Source organism: Varroa destructor, unplaced genomic scaffold (assembly GCF_002443255.2).
Source record: "Varroa destructor unplaced genomic scaffold, Vdes_3.0 BEIS01000007.1, whole genome shotgun sequence".
Taxonomy (NCBI): domain Eukaryota; kingdom Metazoa; phylum Arthropoda; class Arachnida; order Mesostigmata; family Varroidae; genus Varroa; species Varroa destructor.
Genome location: NW_019211460.1, coordinates 7,155,584 through 7,174,430, shown reverse-complemented (window position 1 = coordinate 7,174,430; position 18,847 = coordinate 7,155,584). Strand labels below are relative to the sequence as shown.

At 39.6% G+C, this 18,847-nt stretch overlaps 4 protein-coding genes across 6 annotated transcripts in view; 2 read left to right on the top strand and 2 right to left on the bottom strand.

Annotated features, from left to right (window-relative positions):
* Positions 1–6: 6 nt before the first annotated feature.
* Positions 7–1,336, top strand: LOC111254149 (uncharacterized). Its single transcript, XM_022814706.1, has one exon. The coding sequence runs from the start codon at positions 235–237 to the stop codon at positions 1,096–1,098; it is 864 nt and encodes a 287-aa protein (XP_022670441.1). The 5' UTR covers positions 7–234; the 3' UTR covers positions 1,099–1,336.
* Positions 1,337–3,312: 1,976 nt separating this feature from the next.
* On the bottom strand, positions 3,313–9,753 carry MED28 (mediator complex subunit 28). 3 transcript variants are annotated; one of them, XM_086974276.1, is made up of 6 exons: positions 8,884–9,112; positions 8,154–8,286; positions 7,683–7,799; positions 7,216–7,393; positions 6,914–7,002; positions 3,313–3,423 (listed from the first exon to the last, which is right to left on the bottom strand). In XM_086974276.1, the coding sequence occupies exons 2-6, from the start codon at positions 8,259–8,261 to the stop codon at positions 3,328–3,330; spliced, it is 588 nt and encodes a 195-aa protein (XP_086830402.1). In that variant the 5' UTR covers positions 8,262–8,286; positions 8,884–9,112; the 3' UTR covers positions 3,313–3,327. The 3 variants fall into 3 exon arrangements, with proteins under 3 accessions (XP_086830402.1, XP_086830401.1, XP_022669511.1); XM_086974275.1 differs by lacking the exons at positions 3,313–3,423; positions 8,884–9,112 and adding exons at positions 5,354–6,329; positions 9,623–9,753; XM_022813776.2 differs by lacking the exon at positions 3,313–3,423 and adding an exon at positions 5,354–6,329 and having other exon boundaries at positions 8,884–9,108.
* A 227-nt stretch (positions 9,754–9,980) lies between these two features.
* The window catches only part of LOC111253789 (uncharacterized), a 15,624-nt gene continuing 6,757 nt past the window's right edge, over positions 9,981–18,847 (bottom strand). The window contains exon 9 of the mRNA XM_086974274.1: positions 9,981–17,118. Coding sequence (XP_086830400.1) covers positions 17,031–17,118 — 88 coding nt within the window. The 3' untranslated portion in view covers positions 9,981–17,030. The remainder of the gene's footprint in view (positions 17,119–18,847) is intronic.
* On the top strand, positions 13,439–16,237 carry LOC111253792 (uncharacterized). The gene is made up of 5 exons (XM_086974277.1): positions 13,439–13,579; positions 14,169–14,235; positions 14,856–14,922; positions 15,398–15,503; positions 16,097–16,237. Exons 2-5 carry the CDS (start codon positions 14,193–14,195, stop codon positions 16,199–16,201), a joined length of 321 nt encoding a protein of 106 aa, XP_086830403.1. The 5' UTR covers positions 13,439–13,579; positions 14,169–14,192; the 3' UTR covers positions 16,202–16,237.

Genomic DNA, 18,847 nt, shown 5'->3' with positions numbered 1-18,847 from the left:
GCTCCTAGAGATGTACAAACCCAAACAATTTCTAAAGATGGGTGGGTGCAGACCCCTATAGCTTCTACAAATGGCTGGGCACAGGCCCCGAGAGTTTCTACAAATGGCTGGGCACAGGCTCCTACAGCTTCTACAAATGGCTGGGCACATGCACCATCAGCCCCTCGAGATGGATGGGAACAGGCCCCCGCAGTCCCTCGAGATGGCTGGACACAGGCCATTCTTGCATCTCCTATGGGTGGTTGGACTCCAAATGCCAGCCCACAGCCGTCGCACGCGTCTGGTCCAACAGTAACTCCTGTACATGTTTCGGCGCCCGCTGCTACTCCTCGGGTACACGAAATCCATGCAAACTCTGGTAAGCAGCAGATTCGAATCGAGGAATACAGTCGGCCGGCACAAATTATTCGCGTGCACGAGGCTCCTCAGGGTCTTCCCGAGATCGTTAAGGTGCATGCTCCTGCTGAGAAAGCCGCGCTAATCCGAGTTATATCGAAGAATGCTGGACCTGCTCATGTCGAGCGGGTTGTGCATCGCGCACCTGGCCCTCAGATTATTAATGTACATAAACCTGCTCCTGCTCCAGCTCGCATTGTGCAAGTCGTTCGTGGTCCAGCCCCAGCGCCTCATGTGGAATTTCACTATGAGGACTCGCCTGCACATGAGGTTCACGTTGCCTCAACCCCAGCTGAAGAGCCACTTCAGGCCCCTGTTCCTGTGCCAGCGTTTGTTCCTGCTCCGCAAACGATTGCTTTGCCTGCTCCGGCTCTAGCAGATTCAGGACCTGTTGAAGTGTCCTCGCACATCATACCTGCCCGTGCTAAGACCCATGGGCCTCATACTGTTCAGACTCGTTACGTTGAGCCGTCCCATACCCACACACCGCCATCAACTGCCACTGTGAATGCGCACCCCACTGACTTCAGGAACTTACCACATGGATCGTCCTACAAGGCTCCTCGAGACCCTTTGCTGTCATCACTAAAATTTGGATCTGCGCCTTCCATCAACCATGCACCTGTCCCTCATCCCAAGCCCATTGGAACTGTATATGACGCCGGAGATCACATCAAAATTATTAAAAAATCTCACCATTAACATCAATATCGATTACGAACCAAAGATAATGAAACGATCGTTAAGCACATGGAACGCAGGGTCGAATCCTAATTATTCGGGGCAACACGGAGAGGGAATTAGAAATTTGCAACTGATATTTTGCACATAGTATATATCTTGTAAAAATTAAAGATTTCACTTTATTATTACGTAGGGCTCCAAGGAACATTTCGTCGGTTTTTACGGAACTGTGCAAATAAATTGATGGCAAATTAAATCATTCTGGTTCGTTAGCTGTATATATTAGAAGCAGTGAAGAAGGTGACGTCTCCGCGCAAGACACTGAACTGACATTTTTCTTCCGCTGCTCTCTACCTGTAGAAATCAATAGACTCTACTTTGAAGAGCGAATTGAAAACACATAATTTAGAATGGATAGTTTATTGGTTCCCCGCGATGATGGGCTGAGGAAGTATTTATCTATTGAGCTTGGCGGTCTGTGAATTCAGGGTCAGAATCCTGAAGTGAACCTGCTTTCTTTCGTTCTGAAGGTCAGCCGTCAGCTGCGATCATTTACGGCAACGCGAGCTCATAGTCAGGCATACTTCATGAGCGTAAACTTTATATACATAAATATTGACTGTGTACCCAACGAAGGCACCATCAGCAACATAGCCTCGTGTTGTTCACGGAATACTTTGGGAACTGGCATCTGCAATTGTGACTCGGGTGGCAAAAGGGGCAACGAAATAAAGTTCATTGGCGTTGATTTTACGGGCTGCACGCTATTCAGTCGTTCAAAGTTGAAGAAGGTTACTGGAATTTGTCTCCAAGCAAATATTTATAATGATCCTGGTGTTGCGTCTAAGAATTTTCCCTTATCTGAAATTTGAAATCGTACAGTACTTTTGAATATATATATATATATATATATATATGTACAGCAAATTGGTCTTTCGAATATGTGCAAAAGTAAGCTACTGTCTAATGTCTTCGCGCCGTGCTGACCTTTAGCAAATTTGCAAGCCTCCTTAATTGCGAAAAATCGATGGTTTGCGTTGTTGCCAGTGTCCGTGAGGCTTCCTATGAATTTGGAGAATATTCCCGTGGAGCAAAACGAAAGGCCCACAACAGGCACTAAATTAGGAGGCTCGGAAATTTATAAAAACGGCGCAAGACCCGTTTTCTGGTAATTCCGTAGAGAAATTTTGTGGCTCCGTTTAGAGAAGAGAGTATTTATCGTTACTTGGCTTGTTTAGTTAAGCTCTAAGAGTTCATTTTTTTGTTAGACGCATTGCCCAGCTCTTTTTGCTTTTTTAACTTTTGGCCCTTCAGTGTTTTGTGTTTCGCATTGTTGAATAAAACTTCAATGGATCTAAGCGTATTAATCTCGTTTTAACTACAATTTTCGAAGCTGAAGTCCTCTTCCATTATTAATACAGTAGTATAATGGCACAGGATATGTCTAAAATAAAAAAGGTTATAAAAATATAAATAAAATATAAAATATAAAATAAAAAGGTTATAAAAATATAAATATAAAAATACTAAAGGTTAGTTAAGCTTCCAGGCGACTGAGAGTTGCTTTAGTGCTTCAAAAAATGCAGAACCAAAGGACTAGAACGAAAGTTTCAGTGGCTTCTTAGAGGAGCGAAAGTATCCTGCGAAAGACTGTTCATTAGAAGAGAACGGATCGTCATAACGCTTCTCCTACGGCTCCAAGAGTAACAACAAGACGTTTGAGGAGCTTGTATATGCTAAGCTACGCTTGGGTACGTTTTCATTGGAAATATCCAAGAAACAGCAAGGTCGACATCTTCTGTAAAGTTTATAACTTCGGCTAAGGAACATTTTTATTTCGAATTTGAGTGATTCGGGTATACGTGCTGGAAAAAGACAACAGTTTTAATTTATGGAGTATAGTGTAACAACAACCGTAATGTTGGCACCATCAATCTTGAACGTGTAACTCCGGCCAAAAAACGAATACGCAAGCCTACGTGCTTTTTTCAGTTCTCAGGAACGATGCCCCCCCCCCCTCTTCATCAGTTTTAGCAAACTAATTTTCCACTACTACGTGACGACCAGTAATAAGTGTGCTGAAGTAAGTCGAACCACCAATCCATCTATTTATTCATCTAGGCACGAATATTCTCTGGCTTAATCTGCCGGAACATTAGTAAATCGGAATTCTTACCTATGTAGTTGCTAAAGTGCGGGAGTTAAGGGGGGCGTCCGTCAACCATTCTGAAGGTTTGTGGCAGTGGTTCAGACAAACTCACTTAGGCCACGACGTCCGCAAGAGCACCTTTGAATTATTCGCAGAAAAGGCCCAGAACTCATCGTCGTAAAATCGAGACAGCCCTACGTGGTTTCAAAAAGTGAATACAAGAGGGTTGGTTAGAGTATACCGAAGGATACCCTGAATCCTCCAGGGATATCCGGGAAAGATCAAAGTGACCGAGTTGTTTACCTTATTTCCATTTCGACGTTTTTAAACAAACAGGACAAACGTTAGTCACAAATATGTAATATCTTTGGAAATAAACTAGGGAATTACGGAGACTAGCGTAGGAATGAAATTCTAAAAATCGCATGAACAATCACTGCCCGCTGTGTATGAGCTACTTTGGTGAACGCTTGAAGTTGCCAGTAGTTATTAAATTAGTTCACGTATTAAACACATTATTTGAGTGTATAAAAATATTTTTTCTACTACTAAATTCGCAGTGCATGAACACGTAGAATGCGGGAATCACATTTATCATACAACATATGTTAGTCGTTCAAGATCGCCATACTCAGTTCGATTTTGTCCATTTCGAAGTAAACGCCTTCACTCACATGAGGCTTGATATTTAGGAAATATATTTCCATTGTTTTTTTAAACTTAATATTATAAAGTAATTAACGTTTCTTTCGTGCCCTGTTTGCTTACATACTTATTGAGACGCTACACAGATATTTCTACCGTATGACATTCGCCTTGACTCAATCAGATTACTGTTTCATGCGACATATTAGGATATCGATGTGTGGTAAAAAATCTCAGCCTTTATTTACTTAAAATTTCCATCTTATCGCCAAACAGTCAGACATATACATTTAGGATAAATTGGATTTCTATGATTCAACGATTTGCCGAGTACGGGAGTTTTCAAAAGCTTTTCATTTTTAGCTAAAGTAAGCCACTGAGGGTATCACATGCACGAAAAGCGTATACCGATACATAGATATAATTTTAAGTTCCCGTAATCATTCTATTGCTAAAAGCATGCAATAATCATCTCAGTGTATGCACGAAAAATAGTTTCTATCCCGTTCGATAAATCAGGTTAAAATGGCTTTGTTAATTTTGACACTGCTTTGGCACTTAACACCAGTGTACTCACTAGGTTTCAGGTTTGCATTTAACGTCGTTATGCAAATAAATTAAAATCGGTTGGTAGTAAACTATTATTTCTCTTCTGAATGAAAACCTGAGGCTCGTTCTCAAGACTGGGGTTAGCATTTTTTGTTTGTTTGTAAGGGACTGTCATAGAGAGCAGTTGTCCTTTATCGACTTCGTTGAGCTCACACTTAAAGACCTGTTCAACGTATACACCTGTAGAAATGTCAGAACGAATCAAGCTGAAATCACAGTGTAAATATGCAGTGATTCAAGCAAAAATCATTCAAAGAATGAGACCTTGACGAAAATCGAACTTGTAATAGGTTGAGTTCGATTGTTAAATTGAGTTCGATCGACTGTCTCACGTACGCTCGCTGTTAAAAGGTGCTTAAGTTTTGGTTACTTTATTTGGAGATCGTTTGTCGCCTTGCACGTACTTGAGCCTACATAAGTCACTGTTATTTATGTGCGTTTATACAATGTGGAATCCGATCAAAGTAAGGAATATTGGTTTCCTTAAAAAAAAAGTAAAATTAATTCTTTCACAGATCTCAAACAATACGTCATTCGAACTGACACTCCGTTTAGGTGATGTCAACGTTTTTGAGAAGGAAACTGTGCAACTGTAAATTGCATACATGTTTGATGCATCCCACAATCGCCTCTGTAAATAGACTCGAAACTATTTTTTGTAGACACTGGTACCTTAGTTGAGGAGCTGCGCACTCTTAATGGAAGCGTGCGATGTGTTAAGGAATAAATAAATACTTAACAATTCCTTTGTAATTTGCCAACTCGTAATTAACATTATTACTATCATATTTTACCTTACACGGCCTGACCAAAAGATACCTAAAATTCATTTTAAGTTAGGCAAGAACCTACATGTTTCAAAACAACAGGTTTCAAAGGTTGCCGTCAGAAAGCAAACAGAAATGCTGAGGTTTATTTTTGTTTGTTGTAATTGAAGAGTCTTCTCTTGTTCTTCCTATAATATTTATCAGAAATAGCGCCTTAATGGAATCATGGTATCACTCAGTATTTTAGTGGCACCTATAACATATGCGTGACAAGACGGCCTAAACATGAGGATCACCATTTAGCGAATCACTTGCACTTGGAATTTCGCCCGCACCCCTCAAAGTTTAAAACGAGTTTAATATAAGCGATTACCATCGATTGCAAAATGTTGGCTGCTTCCCCAAATTAAGTGGCAGAAAAATGCATCCAACGTCAGTCAAAACCAAAAGGCAATGGCGACCTCAAGCTTCAATGTATATTAAGTGATAGCTCCGGCCAACTTTTTTTTTTTTTTTTTTTTATATAAACGTGTGTTTTTAGTATTATATATACAAAAGAATTTTCATTCGATGCATTGACCTGCACAAATAAGCTTCCTTGATTATTTCAACATGGCATAATTCTAGACCACTGTACCCCATTTCATTTCGGGTAATACGTTGAGAAATTAAGTATTACAATTTACTCGGATTGGAATAGTTTTAACAATTGTACTCAAGGCACCACTGAACTCGAATTTGTCATAAGGAACCGTTTTTTGCTGTGCCGAATAATGGACATCTCCATACGGCGTTTGCTGCTCAATCGTTATAGTTGTAATGTTACGCAGCGGAACTTTCCATATCGTGTCACTGTAGCATTTTTCGTGTTTGAGATAATTATGCAAAATATATACATGGATCAAACTATTCTTAATAGATCAGCGGCGACCATCAGGAGGCCCTGGAGGCATTCCCCCTATAGGGTGTCCTCCTGCCCCTGGAGGGGTCCCGATATTAGAGGTAGTCCTTTCCAGATAAGCTAAGGGTCCTCCGCCGAACGGTTGGCTCGCCCCGCCCATCATGCCGCCCGAACCAACCTGTAAACGGGCCGTGAGGTATGACTTGAGTAAATTTACTGACGCAGAACGGAAAGCACAAGATATATAAATATGCGGAAAATCTAATGAGCTAGTATCATAAGAGATAACAAAACCTACCGCGCGAGCTGGTATTCAAAACTTTATATTATTGCTTTATGGAAAACCGAGCTAAATGTATTGAAAGCACTCATAAACATCAAATGCAAGCGAAAAATAATAGCCTTCTAAGCAAAGGTTTAAAACTGGCGCGATGTACTCGAAACTACTTAGATTTGTTTTCGAAAATAAACGTGCTTATATCGTTGATCGCAGTCATGATTTAAGGATTTGTAACTCCCTTATCGGATAAGATCGATGTGTGCTCTGCGACACTTGGTCGCATTTTGAAAAAGCAATGCAAATATTTTTACAAACAAAAATCGAACAGGCTGATTTCAAAAGCTCTTACTCGATAATCCCCATTGCATGATGCATTATAAGGCGACTATACGAGAGCAGCGGACCATTCGTAGGTGAGCCGGCGTTGTCAATTCGGCCTTTGGCTTTCTGTCAACACGTTGCATTCACCAATTGTTTCTCACCATTTGCTGAGGTGGCATTCCGCCGAGTTGAGGTACACCCATCATCTGATTGCCCCCACCCATCATTTGAGCGCCTCCTGGAACTCCTCCTACAATAAATAAAGCCCAAATTACGAAAACGAATATCGACCGCTCGAACTCAAGCGTGTACTTATAAAAAGGCCGCGGTCCAGACAACTCAAAAAAAGCTAAGATATTTAAAGCATTTTTCGAGATTGATTATTCTTTTAATAGTTATTGTGCCTATTAAACTTTTTTCTTTGAATAACATTTATAATTTGTTTTTTTCCAGATAAACGTACCCATCGGTCCTTGGGGGGCCGGTGTCCCTTGAGCCCCTCCTCGCTGTCCGGCAGGATTACCTCCACCACTGCCAAGACCGGCGTCGTTTACTAGCCGTTGCCAATCGGTCAACTTTGCATGATATTTCTCGATAAGCTGTTCTTTCCGTGCTAGTTCATTCTTGAGCTCCATATTGTCCTAAAAAGTAACAAGGAAACACACGAAAAAACCCTACATGCTGAAACATGCTAACTGGTTTATGTACTATGAATGCGGTCATATGCCATGATGAATGTCGAAAAGATACCGATCGTTTAATTTTGTGGCGCAAAGCCTACTTCACGAGGGGTGTACTTTAAAAGGTGTTCGTTATTTCCTTATTATTATTATTATTTTCCTTATTATTATTAGCTTCCTCGTTATCTTTTTAAGTCAATCTATTTAAAGCGATCATTGGAACAAAAAAAAACACTGTAAATACATATACCTCCATAATGAATTGCACAGCTTTTTGAGGAGATACTACTAAGCGCTTCTGCAGGAAGAAGCATTCCATCTGACGCGCAGAGTCGAGAAATTTCTGGACCGTTTGCTCCACGCCAGCCTACAGAAAAAATTAATTAGGTTAGGGCTTCGCCAACAGGCACCTACGAAACGTTTATAAAAAGTGTGTGTCTAAAATATCCATAACGAAAACAGTAAGTAAACTATATCGTTCGGTTAGTTTTGTTGTTGCATTCATCGATTATATTTTTATTTGCCATTGTAATAGTGAAAAATTAATTTCTAATCGGCAACATAGCTGCCTACCTGAAAACTAAAGTTATAAAACCCTTGAGCAACTGTTAATATGTCACTCATCGTGTAGAGAAAATATTAATTTAAAAAATGTCGTCCAATTAATGTATAGAAAGCTTATAAGTGTGGTATGACAGAAAGCATATTGATACGCCCTCACCTTCCGTTCATCATGATTATCCCGAGGGCCAAAGTGATCGGGATTTGTTGCGGCTGCGAGACATGCATGAAAGGCTGCCTCGAGGTCATCTACGAGAGTGTTTGACATCTTTGGAATCAATAACTACTTTCACCTATTGTAATGAAAAACACGACGTTAGCCTAAATCATTTAGAACAATTGTTAATTAATTACATGGCTTAATCATCTTCCTCTTTTAAATCTTGGCTTCTGGGCAGCTTTTTGAAGCTTTATGAAAGAGCTTCTTAGTCTCGCTGCTGATGTATGAAAGAATACTCCTCGTGCAGTACGTGCAAGCTAAATGCAGTAACATGCTTTGAAAGAATTAAGGCTACGACGATAAATGGCATTCTTATACAAGGTTGCTTTAGCTTTATCTTTTATTTTTCGAGTGATCAAATTATTTTTAATAGCATGTAATACTAACAGTTTTGCTAAGCAAAGAAGGAAGAGCATCACTATGAAGTTGACCTTGCTCAATAAAAACTAATGATAATTATGCACCTGATTTCTACACAAACGAAATAAATTTTACGAAGCTTTCCACACGGTTAGTAAATAATGAGTGTATTTATTGGCGTCGTACTTCATATAAAGCAACTAATAACCTCAAGCAATTGTTCACTTAATCGTTTATTTAATGTATCTAATCAATAAGCACATTAGCACAGTATTCTCTAGGTGCACTAGCCAAAAGTGCGATATTTTACCAATTTACAACAACAGCACGAGCAAGAAGCAGCAGCAGCAGCAGCACCAGTTCTCAATTAGTACTCAAATAAATCATAGCGTGTTACAACGCTAAAAAACGAATCATTGCTAATTCTCCTTCGAACTTCACAAAAGCTGCTAGAAAACCGATAACAGGAGCGCAACACGAATCGCTTCCACTCGATGAGCGAATGTTTACATTCGCAACTGAATCCGACACATAAGCAAAACTACCATCGGTGTCGATTTTGACACCACGTACACACACGTGGCCGTATAATGCCAGCCAAAATGTATTTATCTGTGACGACATTCGTAGGGGCTTAGTCGCTTTCTCTCGCTGTTCGCTACTCGCCTCCATACAGGGTTTCCACAACAAACGGGGCTTTAGAGAGTTTTTTTTTTTGCTTGACGCACCTCGATTTGCTTTCGTGATGTAGTTTGCTTTTTGTTAACGCATCACTCGGCATGGTACTTTAGACTAGTTGATGTGAGTAGCGTTTTTGTATATTATTTCCACTGATCACCGTATCTATGTTTCCTAAACAGACTAACATGACGAACAAGTGGAGGGGCAAAAGAAAATTAACACACAACAGATAAGATTACGCTTTATCGTATAGCCTGTTGTTTTTGCACTGCATAAGCTCAAACGTTTGCTTTTTTTCCATTTTATTACATAATCCTGATGGAAAATAGCCAAGTTTCAGCTGGTAGATTTTAAGGCTTCTCACGTACCTCTGCGCATGGTTTGGATGATCAGACGAATTTCAAAATGTCATTCTCTTTTTCGTAAGCGAATGTGAATATTTTCAGAATATACCATTTGTAGAGAAAACGCTAGGTAGACATCTTCCATTCAGTGGCTCGTCTCTATCCTATTGACGTTCTGTTACTGCAACGTCGCTGAAAATATACTCAAGCGCATTTTTCTATTAGTGTTTATGACATCTACTAAATGCTTTAAACCCGTTATTTTTAATAGATGCTTAAGTGGAATTCTTCTACGATTGCTAAATACAATTCTTCGTCTCTTTCTTGTAAATTATAATCAAAAATATATATATATATAACAGATAATAATGACACGTATTCACAAAATGAATTGATTGCAATTTTGTTTGCATTTATTATTTCGAATTACGTCAGTTTGTAATTGTTGTTGCTGTCGGTTGGTTTGTTGAACTTTAAATGCTACCTACTCACACTGTTCACAGCTTTTCCGTCTCCGATCGTTATTTATTATTCAGCATAATAGCAATAATAATAGAAGTAATAATAGTTTTTCGACTATTAATATAATCGATTTTAATAATAATTAATTAATTATAATAATGCTTATTACAATAATAATAATAATATTTATAATATTCATAATTACACAGATTTACATGACAGAGTTACGCGTGCTGCGCTATACGCCCGTCTTCTTCCTTTTCTTTATCGTTATTGTTCTCATTTATTATAATATATTCATCATCATCACCGACCCCATAGGTATAGTCGTGTGTTATGATTCGCTTCCTCTAACGTTCTGTCATTTTCCCTCGCGACCCCCCTCCCCTCTCTCGTTTTCAAACTACTCATCGATCTAACCACATTCGATATCGTCATTTTGCCATGTTTTTTTTTTATCATTGATCGCATCATTCTTGCGTCTTTCCGGCTCTGGCTCCCGCTTGATATATATATATATATATATATATATATATATACGCTCCACATGTCATCTGTCTCCACGTAGCCTTGTGAATGTTCGCTCTCTTTCCTCTCTCTCCCCCTCTCCCTCTCTCTTTTTCCCTTGACAACTTTCATTTGCTACGAACGAATTTCCATCTATCTATCTATCCTGTCCTTGTTCCTGCCCTAACATAGTGTTTGATGTATGTGGACCTGGTAAATTCTTGCGCTTCTAGGACGACATTAATCTGACCACCAAGATTTGTTGCTGTTGCCGAGACGCCCGTACGAAAATATGTGCGCGGCCACCACTGAACCATCTTTAAGACTTTTGCTGAAAACGTTCGATTCTTTCTGCGCTCGATTTGTTGACGGCTCAGCCCACACATACAAATCCTTTGGTGGGATGAGTCAGTGACTTTTATTATCTACTTCATAAATCTATCAACTTCTACTATGTCATTCGTTGTTTCTGTTTTTTGGCCATTTTTGCATCTTTGCATCGGTTTCTCAGTCCTATCGCGACATCTCGGCATACGATTGGTCATTTTTGGCTATAAACATGAGTGGGTTCGAGTGCGCTTAGCAAAGCCGAAATTCGAAATTAGTGGTCAAATCATGCACGTTCCAGTCTGTTGCTATATCTGCTTTCTGATTCGGGTTTCTTGCAACGTTCGGCACACGGGATACAACCAATTTTTCATAGGGAGGACCTGGTTGTTACACTTCCAGCATAGATCATTAATAGTATTTTCTTTTTAGCATTAGTTGTTATCATCAACATTGTCGTTATCGTCTTTATATAATTATTCTTTTTCACGTTTATCTTAATTGTAATCTTATCGTAATATTTATAATATTGGTACTAATAATCATCTTCGTCATCATATCAATAGTTGTTTATCTTTGTTGTTTGTGTGTCTGTGTGTATCTTGTTTTGTTCTATGTTTATCTCTATAGTTATAATCGTTACTCTATTACAATACACCATTACTGCATATTCCGACGACTTTTGCATCAGGGTCGCCCACTGGCGGCTTCGGCGGCGTTACGGGTACGCTTTGGCTGTTATATTCATCATCCATTTTTATCATTGTTATACTATATTATTTCCCTCCTCCTCCTCCTCCTCCTTCTCGTTTTCCATTTTGCTGTAGTTCGACATCAGTTATATAATTAATATAATCATCGACATCATCACTATTATCCTTATATAGTTATTTTTCGGGTGAGTTTGTTATTTTCTGTTTCCCTAGTCTAAATAACGCTCCTGTTTTTGTGCATCTGGATTTATGGTTGTTGACTTGTGTGTTTGCCCTTATCACCCCCTAATGCTTGCTACTAATGTTTTAGCTTTGTCCTCTGTGTTTTTTTCTTTGTGTTCAGTTCAGTATCATAGAGCTGGGTTCGATTCGTGTATTTTGTCAATTACGATCTTTTTTTTTTTTTACTAGTTGTTGTACCTCGTCAAGTCTGTGTCATAGACGATAACGGTATCAATAGTTGTCGTCGTCTTCGCTTTTTCTGATACACTAAATAATAATCAATCAATCAACCAACAACAAGAAAAGAGGTCTTGCTTTCAAGATGACTAGATTATTTGCCGCTACGCTTATTACTATTATCATCGTTTTTTACCATTCTAGTTTGCAGTGAGTTTTTTCAGTGTGTCGCACTCTGCCTTTTCATCTGTTTCATGTTAGCTTCGTCCGGTTCTATTGTGCTTTCTTGACATATGTTGTACTCACGTGAGTACGTGGCTATTTATGATAATCCCCATAGGTAACTATAATATTAGCATTACTGCCCATAGTATATTATATCTATGTGCATTTACGATCATATTTCTTCTATCTTCCTCGTTATGTTAGTATTATTATTATTATTATGATCAGCGTCATTGTTCTGCGATTCGATCAAATTTTCTAATTACCCTCTTTTTCGTTCCGCTTTTGGCGTCGTCACTGTTTCACGTCAGTGCTTTGTGTGTGTCGATCTGATGTCGATGTGTTTATTTATATGGCTTGCCGATCATTTTGTTACTTATGCCCATCCCATCGTCTGTTTTGTATCTAGTTTAGCGTTTTCTTTTACTCGTCTCGATCAATATCAGTGATCAACTGTTTTGTTGCAGTACTTGTTGTCTGTTTTTGTCGTTAATCGTAATAATAATAATAATAATAATAATAATAAAATAAAAATCAGCATCATCATTATCAGTAATTAGCAGTATCTAAGTGCATATACCTTGTCTTGTACACGGAAAGGGCGAAGAGGTTTACGCGATATTGGCCAACAGAAACAGCATTAGTTCGTGCCGACACCTAACACACCTGCCCACATGTATAGTCTCTATTTATTTGTATAGTGGTTTCCCTGGCCAGCGACGACAGTGCACGTCTGTGATATATATATATACATGTATATATCAAAGTACCATGTCAATGCCTAAATGCACTGGAGAAGATCGGCCAATGCTGTCTTGTACACACCACTAGCCAAAAGCAGGTCTTTCCTTGCCAAACCAACAAATGAAAGCGAACTGGGTTAGGTGATTGCGAAATATATCTTAGGAGTTGGGTTTTGAAGAAGATGAAATGAGTTTGGCGCCAAAAGATGCCACCCAATAGGGCTGTTCGTTGCGGGCAGCAGTCAGTTATAGCGAACGATAAATTGGACTATTTATGTCGGCCTCTATTCGTACATTATGAAATCTTATCCGTGTTTGTATGTTATACTGTTGGTTCGTAGGTGTCCACACGAATTTGCTTAACGTAGGCCGTTATCGTCTTCACCCCTGGCGGACCGACAGATGGTCTTATCGCGACAAATGGAACGCATCGGCATAGCGATTCTTACCATTACGACCTGTAACATCCAACAACGATGCCAATAACAATTGTAGAACGAAACTCGTATTGAAACCATGTCTGGCGTTACGTCTGCTTTACGTAAAGCGTTTAACGCTCGAACTGGCGGTCGGCTGAAGAAGGACATTTGTTTTTTTATTTTACGGTAAAGGGACAACGCCTAAAAATCGCTCTGCCCATGAATACCTGTGTCGCTGATAAGAATAACTACCAGCCCGTCTGGCACTACTCGAACGACGTCAAATTGCGTACAATGCTACACAATCTCTACAGCGTGACGCCAATTCGCTATACAATAATAATGTTAACATTAGCAGTAATAATTCTTCTATTTTGCACTCTTCGTCAGCATCGGTTATCCTTATTTTTTTATTTTCTGTTTGTCTCTTTCGATTTCTTTCTTTTCATAATGTGTAATACCTTTAGCATAGAAATTATTTGCTGACGATACATTGTGGATGGTTTTCTTTTGTATGTCTGTCTCTTCATTTGTTTTATTACTCGTCAGCGTATGCACAAAGGTCTCGGTAAAGGGAGACCACTCAGTTTGTTGCGGCAAAACTGCAGAGATCAGTTTCTATCCTAACGGATAATAATAATAATAATATTTGCAATCGCAATACTTACTTGAATAATCACCTTGATATAATAATAATAGCGTACTCTTATTATCAGTAATAGTAACATTGGTTGTTTGGTTTGCTTGTTGGGTGTGTGATTATTATTAAAAGTAGACCCGACGCCACCTGCCAACCAGGATGGCCAGCCCTGCGGAAGCGGATAGGGAAGGCGGCCAGTTAGGTACAGTCATTACATCGTCTATACGACGCGACCTTGTCTAATCGAGTCGTTGCTCCTTCGTCGCCTGAATTACACTGGATTGGTCACGTGGCTACTTAAAGATTTCTCATCGATAGCAATCAATCAGTCACTGATCATCATCATCATCATCATCATCATCATCATCATCTACTTTAGTTCAGCAGTTTGTTTACTTCTGTCAATACGGTTTTTGTTATTGTTTCATATATATATATATATATATATATATATATATATATATATATATATACTGTTTTTGTGATGCCAGAGGATACATACATCACCGTACACACACTTACCGCACCCGCAAACTGCTGGGGCACAATCATACCACTTCATTCTACTAATAGCTTCTAACTTTCGCTCAGTGTCGTTTTCGCTCTTACTTCAGTTGTTTCCTCATTCTCTCACACAGTTCAAACTCAGTTTTGTTGTATTATTCATTGTTTAGTTAAAAATGCATATAATCACGTTGTGTGTTGTCAGCGAAGGTGCTAAAACAACACCGCCCACCAGTATGGCTTATACATTTATATTAGAAAGTAAGTATTGGATAGACAGGCTGGGCTCGAAATACGACCCGCACTTTTCTTTTTCAGGTTCCCATTTTCCGTGTGGCAGGCAGCTGACAAGCAGAGGACATCCGGTGATTGGAGGCGATCAACGGTCAGCGACTCGGTCTTTGTTTGGGTTCGCCAGTCACTTGAAATAAACTTACGCAGTGGAATTTATAGTGGAGGGACGACCACAACTTGTCTGTAAATGAGTTCACAGGATACTAAGTTTTTTCCTGCTGAATAAATACAATTTTTTGGCTTAATGTCGCCATCGCTTCGATCGCCGCTCCTTTGAAGCAAATATCAATTTAAATGACGTTTAGCTCCCTGTTTGTCTCTATTCGACCTCGTCACCAAGTCATCATTCGGTCAATATTGTCGTTGACAATTAGTTCCTTTTCAAAGCTTCCGCTGTTAACCCAAGACGTAGCTGAAGGCAAGGTCGCGTATTGCTTCGCACCTCTGCATCGTTATGGCTTTGGTTTAGAGATCATAAGTGATCAGTTTCATCATTAACTTCCTTACGAATGTCATTATCGTTATCACCGTCAACGGAGATCATTTTTCCTTTGCAAATTTCTTAGAAACCAAATGCGGTCCGGTCCGGTTCGGTTCTTCCTGTCATTTGCACGCTGTACTTGTCAACTACACCTAGCGGTACTATGCTATCGGTCAGCATCACTCTTCTTTGTAAGTTCATCATCATCTTCTTCTTATTATTATTAGTTATTGTTATTGTGTATCATTATTACCTTTATCGCCATCATCATTATCAGTTTCATCATCATTGGCAATGATAGCAAACAACATCCTCTAGACTATTATGAAGTAGTGATACTGAATCGATCGCTGTCTAGACCCAGACGGAGCACCGCCTAATGCGTGGGAACGTCTGTCGTCGCTCCCTGGGACCATAAACATTTCGTTTCTTCTTTTTTCTTACTGCGCCTCTGAATCGGTTTTTTTTTCCGCTTGTGCTGTAACTGCTGCCACTGCCGTCACTGTTTTTGTATATCTTTTACGACCCAACAAATGACAACAGCCAGCTAGCGATCCCACAGGCTGTTCTGCATATACTTGCCCTCGCGCCCCAATATCTTTGCTTCATCGGCTAAATAAACATTCATTGACCATTATCATCACCGTCATTATCATCAGTTATCACCATGATAAATCTGTCCCTTAATATGAAGATTATAAATCAAGGTCAAGACAAGGAAACTATTGTTCCTGTTATTTTACTTTCTTCATCGTATCATCGCTGATAGATCGATCATTCACAGATCTCACCGTCAACCCCGAGACCGACTTTTCAACCATCATATATTTTCCTTCATGGATGGTCTATACTCGTCAACTCGTTAACATCTGGCACCGCTGCCATCTAACTGGATGCTAATGTCATCGCATATGTCTGCACAATGGCCCTGACGACAGCGGCGGACATGATCGCGACATAAGACCAAGAGTGCTCCGAGCGCCTCTCAATATCACTGGGGTATAAGAGGCTGACTGAGGGCGCAACACACTGGGAGCGAATACGATTGCAACAGCTGTAACCACATCGAATATAATGGACAGGGAAGGAAGACAAGTTCGAGGACTCCACTTCATGTTGGGCGGCAACGAACCACAGACAAGGTGTAAGATAAATAGAATACACAGGCGACTGTAATATGTAGGTTCGACGTCACGTCCTAAACATAAAGGCGGATTCGGCTAAGCCGATATACCTCGTCCCGTCGATGCGCGGCTCCCTCAGAACGCGATCCTGTAGTTCAAAAATTCGACCACTTAAAGTGGCGCATACAATGTGTTAAAAGAAAATCTCATAAGAACATACAAGGACGCACTTATATCTTCATGTTCGCTTTATATATATATATATATTCTTCCCTTCCTTTGTCGTTACTGTTGTGATGATCGAAATCGCAGGACAACGCATCATCTACCGTTTGCTTTCTGCAATTGCTCAGTGTGCGTGAAAAACATTCATTCATCATGTCGTTTGTAGGTAGATCCTGGCGGCTTCAGACGAAGGTGACATGGTCTAGAACACGTTGGACTTTGTTGCTGATTTGGGAACGGTAGCGGGGAGTTGGCAACTCGCTGTTGTTAATAGCGGGAGGCAACTCAGTCCCTGTCGCGTATCTTGTTGAAGTCGTTGAAGAAGTTGTTGACGTAGTTGTCGAAGTCGTCGAGGTTGAACGACGGTGATCACGCGGAATGCTCTATCTTCACGTCTCGAGCCATAAGAGCCTGCAGAAGAGGCTTGAAGTTCTCCTGCTCCTGAAGGAGGGCCTCACTGAAACAACAATAACCACAAAACAAGGCACAAAACAGAGAAAACTACAGAGTTTAATCTACAAACCCAGTTTTCACAGGGAGGCATAGCTAAATCCCTAATACAAAGGACTATTATTAGACCATTAGTGATAGAGTCGAAAGGATCAGGTCATGGAAAGGAAGCTATGGCGGCAATTAAAGTTAGGCTTGGATCTTCAGGAGCGAACATCATAACGAGAATTTTGTATAACGCATTTATGTGCAACCACGGGGATACGAGATTTCTACGGTATCCTACAAGGACAGTGTACAGTCATCATTCTAATCGTATGACGCATTCAACGAAAATTGTTGACGTGAGTCATGAGCAAATGTATCAGGTAGCCAACGAAATGAAAATCTACGTTCTGCTACTTATCCTATGCAGAAAACATAATAGCATTGATTGAAGCAGTTCTATGAGTGAAATTGCTTCGCATTACGTTTCTAAATCGTGTGTATATATATATATATATATATATATATATATATATATATGACACTGCTGTCTAACACAGTAAAGAAAAATGACATTCACAAGACTATAATATCATGCATACAGGCAACAGTACACTAAAATCTATGTACATCTGTGCAAAAGTATGCTTATTTCTAATGCAGTTGTAGAATACATGTACTTATTGCTTTGACTGCCACCGTTATTTAAAAGCAACAAGATTTTTAGTTGGTTAGGGACTGTGACATAGATCTGCCTCAGGAGGAGGATCAACTGAATAGAGTCAACGGAAAACGAAATAAGATCATATTTATTAATAGATATAGTAACATTTTGACTGTGGAATTAGCATTGAACGCAGGATCGTAGGGTAGAAGTAAGTATACAACAAATGAGATCGATTAGTGAAAGTTGCGGGTAAAAGAGGGAAAAAGTACACTATACTTAAAGGAAAAATGACACGGAACAGGGAAAATTATTAGCATCGAAACTGAAATTAGCTTAAAATAGATCAGAGAGAGAAAGAGAGCGAGAGAAGCCGTCCTGAGAGGGACTTACACAGATCTAAGTGGTCCGAAGGTGATACAGAGGTGTGGAGTGGAAGTCTTCTACAATCAGGGTGGTTGTAGTCGTGATGTGCCCATATATTTGTTTGTCTAGTTGAATAACTGTTTTTATTGTTATTATATTGTGGATAGGTGTTATGGGGTGTTTTTTTTGCGGCTTTCATTGTATCGTTCGTGCAAGAGTCGGGGATTTAGTGATTGACCGACTAATGCGTTCGTTGGAGATTGAAGATATGGAATATAACGTATGCCTCTTCGCAAGATCAACAAACAACTTCCGTATTATATGCATCCACTAATAGCTCAGGATTTGAGGTCCGTAGTTCGGTAATTAACAACCTTTGTTTTTTTTTTGTGTGCGTTTAAGTATATACCCTCTGGCTGGATTTTACATATTTGTTATTCTGTCCTCTGCCACATCGCAAGTGTCATAGTTGTATACACTATCCCTACTTGTATTGGGCCATATCAAGATATAATAACAACAGTTAAACTATTCACATTCAGCATCTCGTTTAGTTACTGTTACTTTCTGCCTGTTCTGGGGAGATCAATGTGGCGATTAGTTTGTATCTTGTACCCGTGTACCGAAAGATAGCTATGCTACTATGCATGAGATCGGAAATATGTATAAGATAAGATATTTCTTCACTATGTACATTAGGACCTTATTGTCCATTTATATA

What these genes read in the sequence shown, in the direction of transcription:
- LOC111253792 (XM_086974277.1), top strand. Translation starts at nt 14,193, where the DNA reads ATGGCCAGCCCTGCGGAAGCGGATAGGGAAGGCGGCCAGTTAG. An exon ending in TAGGGAAGGCGGCCAGTTAG is followed by an intron (nt 14,236 to 14,855) that starts GTACAGTCATTA and finishes TTTCTTTTTCAG; the next exon opens with GTTCCCATTTTCCGTGTGGC. An exon ending in GGTCAGCATCACTCTTCTTT is followed by an intron (nt 15,504 to 16,096) that starts GTAAGTTCATCA and finishes GATCATTCACAG; the next exon opens with ATCTCACCGTCAACCCCGAG.
- LOC111254149 (XM_022814706.1), top strand. Translation starts at nt 235, where the DNA reads ATGGGTGGTTGGACTCCAAATGCCAGCCCACAGCCGTCGCACGCGTCT.
- MED28 (XM_086974275.1), bottom strand. Translation starts at nt 8,261, where the DNA reads ATGTCAAACACTCTCGTAGATGACCTCGAGGCAGCCTTTCATGCATGT. An exon ending in ATAATCATGATGAACGGAAG is followed by an intron (nt 7,800 to 8,153) that starts GTGAGGGCGTAT and finishes TTTTTTCTGTAG; the next exon opens with GCTGGCGTGGAGCAAACGGT. An exon ending in CTGTGCAATTCATTATGGAG is followed by an intron (nt 7,394 to 7,682) that starts GTATATGTATTT and finishes GTTACTTTTTAG; the next exon opens with GACAATATGGAGCTCAAGAA.